The following is a 15,283-nucleotide window of genomic DNA, read 5'->3' as shown; positions in this document are numbered from 1 at the left end:
TGCGACAAATGTGATTCCTGAGATATATGTTTGAACAAAAAAAAAAAAAATCACCCATTACTCGTAGGAGAGTCGAACCCGGGTCGATCAAATGTTTCGGTATCATAGGTTTCGTGGTTTAGCCGCTAGGCTGAGGAGAATCATCTGTTAGTTGCTTCCACATAATTGAATTTACCCATACAATTTATAGTATAATACATTGGAAAGATCTTTGATAGTTCAGGATGGGCTTCCGATTGCGACAAATGTGATTCCTGAGATATATGTTTGAACAAAAAAAAAAAAATCACCCATTACTCGTAGGAGAGTCGAACCCGGGTCGATCAAATGTTTCGGTATCATAGGTTTCGTGGTTTAGCCGCTAGGCTGAGGAGAATCATCTGTTAGTTGCTTCCACATAATTGAATTTACCCATACAATTTATAGTATAATACATTGAAAGATCTTTGATAGTTCAGGATGGGCTTCCGATTGCGACAAATGTGATTCCTGAGATATATGTTTGAACAAAAAAAAAAAAATCACCCATTACTCGTAGGAGAGTCGAACCCGGGTCGATCAAATGTTTCGGTATCATAGGTTTCGTGGTTTAGCCGCTAGGCTGAGGAGAATCATCTGTTAGTTGCTTCCACATAATTGAATTTACCCATACAATTTATAGTATAATACATTGTATATTACAAAAGTTGGATGTTACAAAAGTTGGATGGGATTCCAGAATAGTTGAATATTACTGTGTTTTTTTCTAGCAAAGAAGTTTAAACTAAAAATTGAAATGAGATCAAAAGATAATGTTGTATATTACAAAAGTTGTAAGAAATCATACTTATTCAGGATAGGGTTCCAAAAGAAAAAATGTATATGGTCTTGTGCATATCATGTAACCATCAAAATAGCCAAACATCCAAATAATAATCGATAAAAATGTAAAAATGTAGAACTTCATCCTATAGGCCTCTGGCATGTGATCTTGTTGTGCCCTCCTGTGCCACATCTGCTGCACTTGTGGGACTGAGATTTAGATCCAGGAACCCCAAACTCGCCAACGGATCTCTTTCTCTTTGTAGGAGGGCGTCCACTTTTCTTTTTGGTAGCTGGAGGTGGGCAAGACAGTTCATCAATATTCTCTGGATAGGTGGACGTTGACAACTCTCCACCAGGATGTATGCTTTCAGCATAAGCTTTAGCCCACGTTTCTGTCAAGTGAGAAGCATCAACAAAACGGTTTTCATCTCTCTTGATATGCTTAGCAGCAGCGATGGCATGGATGCAGGGGATCTTGTCAATGTCGAAAACATTACATGTGCAATGCCGCTTCTCCAAGTCAACAACAAACTTCATTGTTTCATTCTTCACCTCAAACTCGCTTCGATCAACTTGATACACATTCAACAACATTGCGGCCCCTAACCTAGATACCAATTTCTGAACAACTTTTGGAGTAACCAGGTGCTTATGTTTCGCAGCCGCTTCGCGTCGCTCAAAAAACCAAGTGGTCATCGTCAATCTGATAGTTTCAAGGAGAGAGATAATGGGCAACTCACGAGGCATCTTCAACATAGAATTGAGAGACTCTGCAATGTTGGTAGTCATGATATTATACCTGTTCGCAGGCGCATAGCTTCGTGCCCACTTCCTAAAATCAGACTCTTCCAGATACTTAGCCAATTCAGGACATTTATCCTTTATGTCCTTGAAGATTAACCAGAACTCGTGACACGTATAGGCATCAGCAGCGCTTTCCACCAGAGGTAGCAACCCAGTCTTCGCATATGTAGGAGTGATGTTGCGGAGCAGATGGATCCTGCAAATTCCATGGTGAGATAAGGGATATACATCCTCCAACGCTGAAGAAATGGAGTTAGCCCTGTCTGATACAAAAACAAGATCCGAAGCGTCCGGGATCTTCTGGCTCAAACCTCTAAAGAACCATTTCCAAGAGGCGCCGTTTTCTGCGTCAACCACTGCAAAGGCGAGAGGATATAGATGATAATTCCCATCTTGAGCACAAGCTGCCAATAAAGTCCCATTGAATTTTCCCTTCAGAAATGTACCATCTACTGCAATAACTCTCCTCATCAATGAAAATCCCCTTATCGATGGACCAAAAGCCACAAATGCATACTTGAACTTTCCTGCAGCATCAACATGTTGATAAGTCAAGGAACCAGGGTTTGTTTCTGTGATTTTATACAACCACCTAGACAAATTGTAATAGCTGTCTTCAGGAGTCCCTCTAACCAAAATCTGAGCTTCTTCTCTCACTCTCCAAGCTTGTTTGTAATTGATGTGAACACCATGCAGCATCCTGACCTGTTCAATGATCTGTTTCGGTTTGAGACCTTCCTTTTTTTCTCCATAATTGCTGGAAATCAAAGAACCCAACAACTTTGCAGATGCTTGTCTGTGGTTGGCTTTCCTGTGTGTTGTATCGCATGTATGCTCATGAACATACTTTTTAACAACGAAAAAATCTGAAACAGGTAGCTTGATAGCACGCATCCTCCACGTGCAATTTTCATCAACACAACTCAAAAGCACTCTTGACTTGTTAGAAGAGACAGTCTTGTACTCAAACTTCCACTCTAAAGCCCATTTCTTCATCCTCAACATCAACTCTCTCTTTGTCTTAAAATAGCTATTCACCTTAATATCGCCAGCTACTCTCGTGTTTGGTGAAAGTCCAATATGGACAGGGCTAAAATCCGGAAGAGCATTCAGAGGAACTGTAGAAACACCTTCATATAGAAAACTCTGCAAAAGTCAAGTAGTTCTGTAAGGCATAATACTTGATTATGAAGCATATCATGCAAACACAAACAGAAAAAGGGAATTAGGGACAATGTACCTGTTTTTCACTCTGCACAGTAGGAAGAATCACTGGATTGGCATTCAATGGAACAGTAGAAGCAAATGTATCAGAAGCTTGAATGTTACAGCTAGCTGAATCAGTACTAAAATCCGGAAGAGCATTCAGAGGAACTGTAGAAACACCTTCATATAGAAGACTCTGCAAAAGTCAAGTAGTTTTGTAAGGCATAGTACTTGATTATGAAGCATATCATGCAAACACAAACAGAAAAAGGGAATTAAGGACAATGTACCTGTTTTTCACTCTGCACAGTAGAAAGAATCGCTGGATTGGCATTCAATGGAACAGTAGAAGCAAATGTATCAGAAGCTTGAGTGTTACAGCTAACTGGATCAGTACTAACCTGCATAAGTCAAGTAGTTCTGTAAGGCATAATACTTGGTTATGAAGCATATCCTGAAAAGTCTAAGAAAAAATCATACAAACCTTAACACACAAACGACAGGTTCCATCAAATGCTCTAGTCTTGGAAATGAAAGTTCTGAGCTGACGAGTATTACCTATCGAGAGTGGGGGGAAACTTTCAATAATACATTTCATATCCAATGAAAAACCATAACTCAAACTGATTTCTTCCTCTTTAACACTAAAATCTTCAGAGACAATCTTCATCAAATCTTCATACAGTAGATCTTCTTCTATGGAAATGATTGATGCATTCCTCTTCAAATCAACAAGAAACTCCCACTGGAGAGATTCTTTTGAGATCCATTGTCCACAGATGCACAAAACTTCCATTGTTCTACAAAATCAACTTCAAATCATCAACAAATGAATAATATATAACAAAACCTAGATAATGTATAACAAAATGAAATGATTCAAACCTTAATCAAATCAGACACACGAGAGAGAGAATGAGATGAATAGACGTAGAAACGACAGATCAATTGAGAAACGACGACGACGATAAATAAACGGAGAGACGACGACGACGGATCAACGGAGAGGCGAAGACGACGACGGAGAGACGACGACGACGACGACGACGGAGAGACGACGACGACAAGGACGGGGAGACGACGACGGAGAGACGACGACGACGACGACGGAGAGACGAGAAGAAGAAGCGATGAAACGAGGACGGCGACAAATTGATTTCAAATTTGTTTTTTAAATTAGTTAAAGAAGGGGGCATAAGGGCCCCTTTAATGAAACCTATTTTTGTGAATTCTGATCCTGAGTGCTAGTTTGGGGAGGAAAACTTCATTTAGTGTTCTTTGTGTCATTTTCTCTATCTGTTTCACCTTTTCGATTTTCATTTTAGAGATTTGGTTTAAAAAAAATAAATCGGTGGTTGGCCACAAAAAAAAAGTATATGTTGGTAAAAAAAGTCTATCATTACATGATTAATACATAGGAGAACGACCCAGCATCTTCTAAAGATTAAAAGCATAAGAACATGTGGAGCATGGGGATGATGTCGAGGACATTCCTTATTGGTTAAAATAGAATAAAAACGCCAACACCAAAACACTAAAAAGAAGTGATAAAAAAATAGCAACAAAGAAAATAACATTGGCGCCTGTCTTGTTCCCGTTGCTTTCCCCAATCTTTATCTGTAACTCTCTCTCTCTCTCTCTCTCTTTCTCTTTCTCTCTCTGATGCTACCCCAAGGAAGATGATAGATAGCTTGTCGCTCTGTACTCTTGTTCCACCGCATGTTCTTGCTTCTCCTTGAAGCTATCTTAGGTTTCGATAATCAGCTCCCCCTTTCTGCTCTCTCGATCAGGTAAATTTCTTGAGCCGAATCTGATTCAAAGGTCAAAACTTTTTACTTGGGTTTTTCACTGACACACTTGATTGAGCCGAATCTGATTCAAAGTTTCACTGAACACTCTTGAGACTTGTAAAGATCAGGACTTTCTTGTGTGTTTGCTATGGATGATCGATGAGTTAGGTTCGGGGAGTGATAAAGTTTGTGGCTTTACACATCTTATTGCCTACTTTACTTTCAGACCGTTTGGATTCTTTTCAATTTATTAATAAAAAGTCACTTTTTAGCATTTTTCGTCCTTTCTCGAAGATATCGAATTTATTGATTGGTGTGAATCTCATCTTGCTTCAGAGTGAAGCAGTTCATGTTTTGTTTTTTTCTTTTCTCTGTCGGATCGTTAGTTTGACAGCAGTCTCTATTTTTTTTTGTTCAGTTCATACAGATTTGTTGGTTAGGAAGATTTAGAGGATGTCTCAAAGGAGAGGAGGAGGAGGAGGAGGACCTGATCCGCCTCCGCCGCAGAGGCGGATTCTGCGGACTCAAACAGCTGGCAATCTCGGAGAGGCTATGCTGGACAGTGAAGTGGTGCCATCGTCACTCGTGGAGATTGCTCCAATTCTTCGTGTTGCTAATGAAGTAGAAGCTAGTAACCCTCGTGTTGCTTACTTATGTGAGTTGAACTAATGTAAAATTTGCTCTTCTTAAACAATCTTTAACAAAGGATGATTCTCTCAGGTCGGTTTTATGCGTTTGAGAAGGCACACAGGCTTGATCCAACGTCAAGTGGTCGTGGTGTTAGACAGTTTAAGACTGCGCTTCTTCAGCGGTTAGAGCGGGTGAATATCTATCATCACTTCCTTTGCTTGAGTTTCGTTTTTATTTATGATTCTTGTGTCATGTTTAGTCACACCTTATCTGTTGACCTTGTGCAGGAGAATGAAACAACACTTGCAGGAAGGCAGAAGAGTGACGCACGCGAAATGCAAAGTTTCTATCAACACTACTACAAGAAATACATCCAGGCTTTGCTCAACGCTGCTGACAAAGCTGACCGGTTTGTGTTTCATGGAACCATGTTTTATTCTTTATCTTTTGATGTGTGTTTTCTGTCTTAATGCAACAATGTTTTTCTTTTTGGCCTTGTAGTGCTCAACTTACAAAGGCATATCAAACTGCTGCTGTTCTCTTTGAAGTCTTGAAGGCTGTTAATCAGACTGAAGATGTGGAAGTGGCTGATGAGGTGAATATATATATCTTAATAGTACTTATGTCCTTATGCAGGAAACATCTTGATATTATCTTAATTGTTGCCTCACTCGTTTCTGTTCATCCTTTTTCTTACTGGTAGATTCTAGAAGCCCACACAAAGGTTGAAGAAAAAAGCCAAATCTACGTGCCTTACAACATTCTTCCCCTTGATCCTGATAGTCAAAATCAGGCTATAATGAGATTTCCTGAGGTTAACCAAATAAACATTTCCATTTTTATGTTTAGTTCTGTTCTGACTCAGAATAATAAACACTTACACACTGTTCTACAGATACAAGCTACGGTTATCGCACTTCGTAACACTAGGGGTCTACCATGGCCAGCAGGTCACAAAAAGAAACTCGATGAAGACATGCTAGACTGGCTTCAAACTATGTTTGGTTTTCAGGTGAATATCCTGTTTTTCTTTAGTTGATTGAGAATATCTCCATGTGCTTGATTGTGATCCAAACCTTTAAAATGGCAGAAAGATAACGTTGCCAATCAAAGAGAGCACTTGATTTTGTTACTTGCTAATGTCCACATTCGACAGTTTCCGAGACCTGAACAACAACCAAAGGTATCTTCTCTTTTGAACTTCAGTTCACAGTTTACAATTTATGTGTCTTGTTCAGTGGTTCTCCCTATCTGCATTAATGGTTTAATTTACAATGTCTGCCTTTAGTTGGATGATCGCGCATTGACTATAGTGATGAAGAAACTTTTCAAAAACTACAAAAAGTGGTGCAAGTATTTGGGTCGGAAAAGCAGTCTCTGGTGAGGATTCTTCTTGTAACGTCTCATTTTTTGTTTTCATTTATTTCATAGAAAAGAGAATTTTCTACATATTCATCTCTATTGTTTCTCATTTGTAGGTTGCCGACGATTCAACAAGAGGTTCAGCAGCGGAAACTGCTTTATATGGGACTCTATCTCTTGATTTGGGGAGAGGCTGCAAACCTAAGATTCATGCCAGAATGCCTTTGCTATATATATCACCATGTATGTCTTCAGCTTCTCCTCTAGTTTGTTTTCCTGAAAGTGAAATCTTACATTTTGAATTTAGAGAAGAGCATGTGAGTTCAGTTCTTGGTGATCTTTGCTACTACATTAGACGTAGCTATATACTAGTAAACTTCGGACTTCGGAGAGCTCAAAACATTAGATATAAGGATGAGGAAGTAAACCATAGCCATCGTTGAGTATTAGTGAGTATGTGAAATTTTCCCATGGTGGATACAAAGAAAATGAAACATTTAGAACTTAATAATACATATTTGACATTTACTAGGAAGTTTTTCTTACTTGAGTTTAAATTTTCATCGTATGAATTTGTGTAGATGGCTTTTGAATTGTACGGGATGTTGGCTGGGAGTGTTAGTCCAACAACAGGGGAGCATATAAAACCAGCATATGGTGGTGATGATGAAGCTTTCCTGCAGAAAGTCGTGACTCCGATATACAAGACAATAGCTAAGGTTGATTGCCTTGGTTCTTCAGTCTTGACCATTTGTCTTGTTTTGCTGTCTTCTCCTCCATTTTATATCATCATATTCGTGTATTGTAGGAAGCAAAGAGAAGTAGAGGAGGAAAGTCGAAGCATTCTGAATGGAGAAACTATGACGACTTAAATGAGTATTTTTGGTACGTTGAACATAATTATCTTGTAACCTTCTAAAATGTCAGGTCTCTTACAGCTCTTTGTTTTATCAACTTGTAGGTCAGTTCGGTGCTTTCGGTTAGGGTGGCCTATGCGAGCTGATGCTGATTTCTTTTGTCAGACAGCTGAGGAACTTCGACTTGACAAGGGTGAGGTAAGGGTAGAAGAAACTAGGCTCATTATCTTTTGTTGTTTTCAACTTCTTGTGTATACTGTGTTAAAGAAACATACAAGTTCTATACTTCAAATTATAGTTCAACTAGTCATGCTATACGTTAGGTAGAAGTGTTCTATTGTTTTCCTCAAGTTTTGTGTATCTAGAATTTCATGGTTGGTGTTCACAATGCTGCAGGACAAACCAAAAACTGGAGATCGATGGATGGGGAAAGTTAACTTTGTTGAGATACGCTCCTTCTGGCATATCTTTAGAAGTTTCGATAGAATGTGGAGTTTCTATATCCTGTCTTTGCAGGTAGGGCTAGTAATTTCCATTAAATACAGTCTCCAAATCTGTACTTTCTTGTCATGACATGTAGTTTTGATTCATTTATGTATTGTGTAGGCAATGATCATTATTGCTTGGAACGGCTCAGGCGATTTAGGCGCCATCTTTCACGGTGATGTCTTCCTAAAGGTTTTGAGCATCTTCATCACGGCAGCTATTTTAAAGCTTGCACAAGGTAATGATTCGTCAACTCATACCGCTTTAAAGTTTTCCATATGTAGCTATCATAGTAGCTATCTTGTACAAAAATTTCTCTATTTCTGCATTTCTGGACATGCTCTTTTCTTTCTCTGAACTGGTTGCCAAAATTTCAGCTGTCCTTGATATAGCTCTGAGCTGGAAGTCAAGACATAGCATGTCATTTCATGCGAAGCTCAGATTCATCTTGAAGGCAATTGCAGCTGCAGTATGGGTTGTACTCATGCCAGTAACTTACGCATACAGCTGGAGAAGCCCTTCCGGTATTGCGGAAACCATTAAGAACTGGTTGGGGGGACACAGCGGTTCCTCACCTTCCCTGTTCATCATGGTCATTCTTATCTACTTATCCCCAAACATGCTCTCTACGCTGCTCTTCGTGTTCCCATTCATCCGACGTTATCTTGAAAGGTCGGACATTAAAATAGTGATGTTGATGATGTGGTGGTCTCAGGTACCTTATTCATAAATCTTAATAAGTCGCTAGTTCATGAATGCTATTTAAGAAGATCGCTAATCTTGATTCTGTTTCTTGGTGATGCAGCCGAGGCTATACATAGGAAGGGGTATGCATGAGAGTGCATGGTCGCTTTTTAAGTAAGACTGTAAAACTTGCATGCTAGTGTTATAATATAATTAATGTTTGATTGTCTTACAACGCACTGCCTAACGAGGTTTTGGTAATGATATTTAGGTACACGATGTACTGGGTTGTCCTTCTGATATCAAAGCTTGCATTCAGTTTTTATGCTGAGGTACTACATTTTGCGGTTATCTTGAATGTGTTTTTTCTTAATATAACAAGAACAATATGTAAGGAGCATATTATAAATGAAGACTCTTCACTAACAGCTGTTGAGATGATTCTAGTGACATTTTTATCAACCCTTAAATACATATGTTTCTCATACTTTCCATTTCTTGGAGCAGATTAAACCTCTTGTCGTCCCAACCAAAGATATTATGCGAGTTCATATCTCAGTGTACCGTTGGCACGAATTTTTCCCTCATGGTAATGTTTAGTAGCGTGTAGGTACAGTATTAGTTCATTGCATAATAATTTTCTATTTTTTTTTTTCCTTTTGTTTCAGCAAAGAATAATTTGGGTGTTGTGGTGGCGCTCTGGTCACCTGTCATTCTTGTGAGTTGGCCACAGCTTCCTCTAACATATGCTTCCTTTATATACTTCCCCTACATATATCTATGCTAACTTTCATATACAGGTTTATTTCATGGACACCCAGATATGGTACGCAATTGTATCAACTCTTGTTGGGGGTTTAAATGGAGCTTTTCGACGTCTTGGAGAGGTTTATATTGCAAATAGAACTTAGTTATTATATGATGAAGTGGCATGCTAACATATCTTGAGTTTCCCACAAAAATAAACAATGTCTGAGATGAAGTTTATTAAATTTGCAGATCCGAACACTAGGAATGTTGAGGTCTAGATTTCAGTCCTTACCAGGGGCCTTTAATGCTTGCTTGGTTCCAAATGAGAAAAGCGAAACTGCAAAGAAGAGAGGGATTAGGGCGACTTTCTCCCGCAAGTTCGATCAGGTCTGCTTACAAACGAAACATGATACGGACCAGTATTTTTATGAATAATGTTAATAACTTCTGTTGGATAGAGCTCCGTTTGAAGTTGTGTTATGTTCTGGCAATTTCAGATTCCATCTAGTAAAGACAAGGAGGCTGCACGGTTTGCTCAGATGTGGAACAAGATCATCAGTAGTTTCAGAGAAGAGGATTTGATTAGCAATAGGTTGAGTGTGCCTTAGACTTTTCCTCCTTTTACCAGTCTGAAAATGATTGCTATTAGCCTATTATTGATTGAAGAGTTCAGTGCTAATGTTCATTAATACGCAGGGAAATGGAACTCCTTCTTGTACCATATTGGGCTGACCCTGATCTGGATCTTATCCGCTGGCCACCGTTTCTGCTAGCCAGTAAGGTGAGCATTGATCTTGGTCTTTCAGTATGATCTTACGTTTGTCTTTTTATTGTTATCTTGATTACTCTTGTTATTAATGTGGTAGATACCAATAGCTCTGGATATGGCGAAAGATAGCAATGGAAAAGATCGTGAACTGAAAAAGAGACTGAGTATCGACAGTTACATGACTTGTGCAGTTAGAGAGTGCTATGCCTCTTTTAGGAATCTCATAAACTTCTTGGTTGTTGGGGAACGTGAAAGACAGTGAGTTTTTTAGTAGAGTTAATGTTGTTTAATCTCGGAAAAATACATTTTACTGTTCTAATTTATTTGTCTTGTGCAGGGTCATAAACGAAATCTTTGCCAAGATTGATGAATATATAGCAAACGAAACACTGATAGAGACGCTGGACTTGAGTGCGCTTCCTGATCTCTATGGTCAGTTTGTTCGACTAATTGAGTATCTGGTAAGTCTTGTAGCAATACCATGTTGAATACCTCTGCAACTTTGGCATGAATTATTTGGTGTAATTGCAACAGATGGAAAACAAAGAGGAGGACAAGGACCAGATTGTTATTGTGTTGTTGAACATGTTAGAAGTTGTAACTAGAGACATAATGGACTACGAGGTCCCAAGGTAAGTATATTTGAGTTAGGCCTTCTACTGAATGGTTTGGTCAATATTCTTTGAGACACACTCATTTAGATTATTCTTTCTACAGCTTGCTAGAGACAGCCCACAATGGAACTTATGTCAAGTACGATGTAATGACTCCTCTTCATCAACAGAAAAAATATTTCAGCCAACTTCGGTTCCCTGTGTACTCTCAAACAGAAGCATGGAAAGAAAAGGCAAGTTTTTTCTCATTTAAATTCATCGATTTGATCTCTTTTGCATCTGAGGACCTTTTAAGTTATTTGTTTGTTTCCTTCTTTTCATTGCGCAGATCAAGAGGCTTCATCTTTTGCTTACTGTTAAAGAGTCTGCTATGGATGTACCATCTAACTTGGAAGCTCGTAGGCGTCTTACTTTCTTTTCAAACTCCTTATTCATGGAAATGCCAGATGCACCCAAGATCCGCAACATGCTTTCTTTTTCGTATGTTCCATCCTCTTTCAACCTAAGTTTTGGCCATATATTGCATTTGCATGTATGGATGAATGTTCTGGACTGAGGAAGAAATTCTGTTTCAGTCATATGCTACATTTCTCTGTAATTACAACAACTTAGTGTCTATGTTTTTGATTTTCCATAGGGTCCTAACACCATACTATCAAGAGGATGTTCTTTTCTCCATTTTTGGCTTGGAGAAGCAAAATGAAGATGGAGTCTCCATTCTCTTTTACTTGCAGAAGATCTTTCCAGGTTTGTTTCCATTTGTTCTTGTGACACTTAAATTGTAATCTGGAGTTCTACCCTGTCAACTGAGTCTGTTGTTCACCTCAGATGAGTGGACAAACTTTCTGGAACGAATTAAATGTGGCAGCGAGGAAGAAATCAGAGCAAGAGAAGACTTGGAAGAGGAGCTTCGTCTGTGGGCTTCTTACAGAGGCCAAACACTGACCAAAACTGGTACTATGTGGTCTTTTGTATTAATATTTACATCAGACAAACTCTGCTTCACGTTTTAGCTCTATGATATTGTGCTTGCTATATGCATGTTGTGACTGATTTTGATAAATCAGTGCGAGGCATGATGTATTACCGAAAGGCTTTGGAGCTCCAAGCTTTCCTTGATATGGCAAAGGATGAAGGTGCCTCTCGAGACATTGTTTATGATTACTTCTGCTCTTAGAACCTGTGAAAACATTCCTGAATCTGCTTTTTGTTCTGTTTAAGAATTAATGAAAGGGTACAAGGCTCTGGAGTTAACTAGCGAAGATGCATCAAAGAGCGGAAAGTCACTCTGGGCTCAGTGTCAAGCACTTGCTGATATGAAGTTCACCTTTGTGGTTTCGTGCCAACAATATAGTATCCAGAAGAGATCTGGTGACCAACGTGCTAAAGACATATTGAGGCTCATGACTACGTATGTTTTCTTCAGTTGTTTTGTTATTTTCATTCTCGGATGCTTGAGTTGAATGTAACTGTTTCTTTGTGGCAGATACCCATCTCTGCGTGTTGCTTATATCGATGAGGTTGAGCAGACACATAAAGACAGCTATAAAGGGGCAGACGACAAAATTTATTACTCAGCTCTTGTCAAAGCTGCTCCACAGACCAAACCTATGGATTCTTCGGAATCTGTGCAAACACTAGACCAGGTATAAACTTCAAAATAACTCCATGTATGCTGACTAGAAAGGGTCATGAGTATACATTGTTGTTTTGGTTTGGAGAATTGAGTTTATATTTATTCCTGCAGGTCATCTATCGGATTAAGCTACCAGGACCTGCAATACTAGGAGAGGGAAAGCCGGAGAATCAGAATCATGCTATTATTTTTACTCGTGGAGAAGGGTTACAAACAATAGACATGAACCAGGATAACTACATGGAGGAAGCTTTCAAAATGAGGAACTTGCTGCAAGAGTTTCTTGAAAAGCATGGTGGCGTAAGAACCCCTACAATACTTGGACTTAGAGAGCATATTTTCACTGGAAGGTATCACAATATGATCTCTTGTACTGCCCATTTAGAGAGCCACTGTGGTATTCACGCACGAATTCATTTCGTACTTGTGGCAGTGTTTCTTCTCTTGCATGGTTTATGTCAAATCAGGAGAACAGTTTTGTTACTATTGGACAGAGGGTGCTAGCTAGCCCCTTGAAGTAAGTTCCTTTCTCCTGTTTTGAATTTTTCTGAAGGATATTGCGAAGTTGACCTTTTGTTTAAACTCCTCCAGGGTACGATTCCATTATGGACATCCGGATGTTTTTGATCGGCTGTTTCACCTTACCAGAGGTGGTGTCTGCAAAGCTTCTAAAGTTATCAACCTAAGTGAAGACATATTTGCAGGCACTTGCTTCAACTCCCTTCTTCTGGTAACACGTTTACTTCCTTTAATCGTTTTCTCATACCTTTACTTTGTTTTCAGGTTTCAACTCTACTCTACGTGAAGGCAATGTGACACATCATGAATACATACAAGTTGGTAAAGGGAGAGATGTGGGACTCAACCAGATTTCAATGTTTGAGGCAAAGATAGCTAACGGAAACGGAGAGCAAACTCTAAGCCGTGACTTATACAGACTAGGACACCGTTTCGATTTCTTCCGTATGCTTTCTTGTTATTTCACTACAATTGGGTTCTATTTCAGTACCATGGTACGTCTAAACTCTGCTCTACTTGATCTCACAATCAGTATAACATATCTCTGTCTGAAACATTACTTGTGTCTTTATAACAGTTAACGGTGCTTACGGTCTATGTATTCCTCTATGGACGTTTATACCTCGTCCTCAGTGGTCTTGAAGAAGGTTTAAGCAACCAAAAGGCTTTCCGTTCCAACATGCCTCTTCAAGCAGCCCTCGCTTCTCAATCCTTCGTGCAAATCGGTTTCTTAATGGCCTTACCCATGATGATGGAGATTGGACTCGAGAGAGGCTTCCACAACGCCTTGATCGACTTCGTGCTGATGCAGCTACAGCTCGCTTCAGTCTTCTTCACGTTCCAGCTCGGCACAAAGACTCATTACTACGGCAGAACGCTGTTCCACGGAGGCGCGGAGTACAGAGGCACAGGGCGTGGCTTCGTGGTGTTCCACGCCAAGTTCGCCGAGAACTACAGATTCTACTCCCGCAGCCACTTCGTGAAGGGCATAGAGCTGATGATACTACTCCTGGTGTATCAGATATTCGGACACGCTTATAGAGGCGTGGTCACGTATATTCTGATCACCGTTTCGATATGGTTTATGGTGGTAACGTGGCTGTTTGCTCCGTTCTTGTTCAACCCGTCTGGTTTCGAGTGGCAGAAGATTGTGGATGATTGGACGGACTGGAACAAGTGGATATATAACCGAGGAGGGATCGGTGTTCCTCCAGAGAAGAGCTGGGAGTCTTGGTGGGAGAAGGAGATTGGGCATCTTAGGCACTCGGGAAAGCGCGGTATCATCCTTGAGATTGTTTTGGCTTTGCGGTTCTTCATCTTTCAGTATGGGCTTGTGTACCAGCTCAGCACTTTTAAACAGGAGAATCAAAGTTTGTGGGTGAGAGAAACTTAACTCATCTCATGTTACAATGAATCTTGTAGTTTGTGGTAAACTAAGTTTTCGATGTTTTGGCAGATATATGGAGCTTCATGGTTCGTGATCTTGTTCATTTTACTCATTGTCAAGGTATGGTAACATTTCATTTTATATATAATCGGTTTAAGCTGAAAGCTAAAGTTAACTAAACCGAATGTAAACCGATCACAGGGTTTGGGTATGGGAAGGAGACGGTTCAGCACAAACTTCCAGCTACTCTTCAGGATCATCAAGGGTCTTGTGTTCCTCACGTTCCTTGCAATCCTCATTACTTTCATAGCTCTTCGTCTCTTAACACCTAAAGACATCCTCCTTTGTATGCTCGCTTTCATGCCAACCGGTTGGGGAATGTTACTGGTAAGACATCTTTGTCTTTGTCTTGTTTGTGAAAATAGGTTATGATCTTTAGTTAACTAATTAAAAACACCCTTCTTGCCTATAGATTGCACAAGCGTGTAAGCCTCTGATTCAACGGCTAGGGATATGGTCATCGGTTCGGACGCTGGCACGAGGCTATGAGATTCTGATGGGTTTGCTTTTGTTCACTCCGGTAGCTTTCTTGGCTTGGTTCCCGTTCGTGTCTGAGTTTCAGACAAGAATGCTCTTTAACCAAGCGTTTAGTAGAGGTTTGCAGATTTCACGTATTCTCGGTGGTCAAAGAAAAGACCGATCTTCCAAGAACAAAGAGTGAAAACTAAAATCATTATAAGCAAACGAACTTGTGTGTATATAATATTGCTATGTAGATTAGATTCAACTATAATGCCAGTTACGTATTCGTTATTACTTTTCTTGCCAAGTAATCTACTACATATTCTTCCGTTTGTTTCTACCCTTTTGGTCTATGAGAGTTTAGGTCAAAAACATTATCAGTTACTAACTTAATAAGATTCACATACATTGACCACCGTTGCCTATATTCCTGGAATTAGTTGTTTATACCTGATGACTAAAC

At 39.6% G+C, this 15,283-nt stretch overlaps 2 protein-coding genes across 2 annotated transcripts; one reads left to right on the top strand and one right to left on the bottom strand.

Moving 5' to 3' along the window:
• Positions 1-757: 757 nt before the first annotated feature.
• LOC125575236 lies at positions 758-3,915 on the bottom strand. The gene is made up of 2 exons (XM_048780784.1): positions 3,299-3,915; positions 758-3,215 (listed from the first exon to the last, which is right to left on the bottom strand). Exon 2 carries the CDS (start codon positions 2,611-2,613, stop codon positions 943-945), a length of 1,671 nt encoding a protein of 556 aa, XP_048636741.1. The 5' UTR covers positions 2,614-3,215; positions 3,299-3,915; the 3' UTR covers positions 758-942.
• Positions 3,916-4,345: 430 nt separating this feature from the next.
• On the top strand, positions 4,346-15,114 carry LOC125609380 (callose synthase 2). The gene is made up of 42 exons (XM_048780783.1): positions 4,346-4,604; positions 5,023-5,259; positions 5,325-5,425; positions 5,522-5,643; positions 5,736-5,829; positions 5,938-6,048; positions 6,130-6,246; positions 6,325-6,417; positions 6,523-6,614; positions 6,713-6,839; positions 7,178-7,315; positions 7,405-7,481; positions 7,558-7,651; positions 7,850-7,969; positions 8,060-8,177; positions 8,317-8,654; positions 8,745-8,797; positions 8,895-8,955; positions 9,131-9,212; positions 9,292-9,341; positions 9,424-9,510; positions 9,623-9,760; positions 9,871-9,965; positions 10,070-10,154; positions 10,240-10,400; positions 10,480-10,603; positions 10,677-10,774; positions 10,860-10,989; positions 11,085-11,236; positions 11,394-11,503; positions 11,585-11,710; positions 11,824-11,892; positions 11,978-12,167; positions 12,243-12,402; positions 12,504-12,742; positions 12,826-12,909; positions 12,984-13,096; positions 13,176-13,405; positions 13,489-14,289; positions 14,368-14,418; positions 14,500-14,685; positions 14,771-15,114. Exons 2-42 carry the CDS (start codon positions 5,058-5,060, stop codon positions 15,017-15,019), a joined length of 5,868 nt encoding a protein of 1,955 aa, XP_048636740.1. The 5' UTR covers positions 4,346-4,604; positions 5,023-5,057; the 3' UTR covers positions 15,020-15,114.
• Positions 15,115-15,283: the final 169 nt, after the last annotated feature.

The sequence above is a fragment of the Brassica napus genome, chromosome A5 (genome assembly GCF_020379485.1).
Source record: "Brassica napus cultivar Da-Ae chromosome A5, Da-Ae, whole genome shotgun sequence".
Taxonomy (NCBI): Eukaryota; Viridiplantae; Streptophyta; class Magnoliopsida; order Brassicales; family Brassicaceae; genus Brassica; species Brassica napus.
The sequence above is the reverse complement of the archived record's forward strand: the minus strand, read 5'-3'. Positions and strand labels throughout refer to the sequence as shown.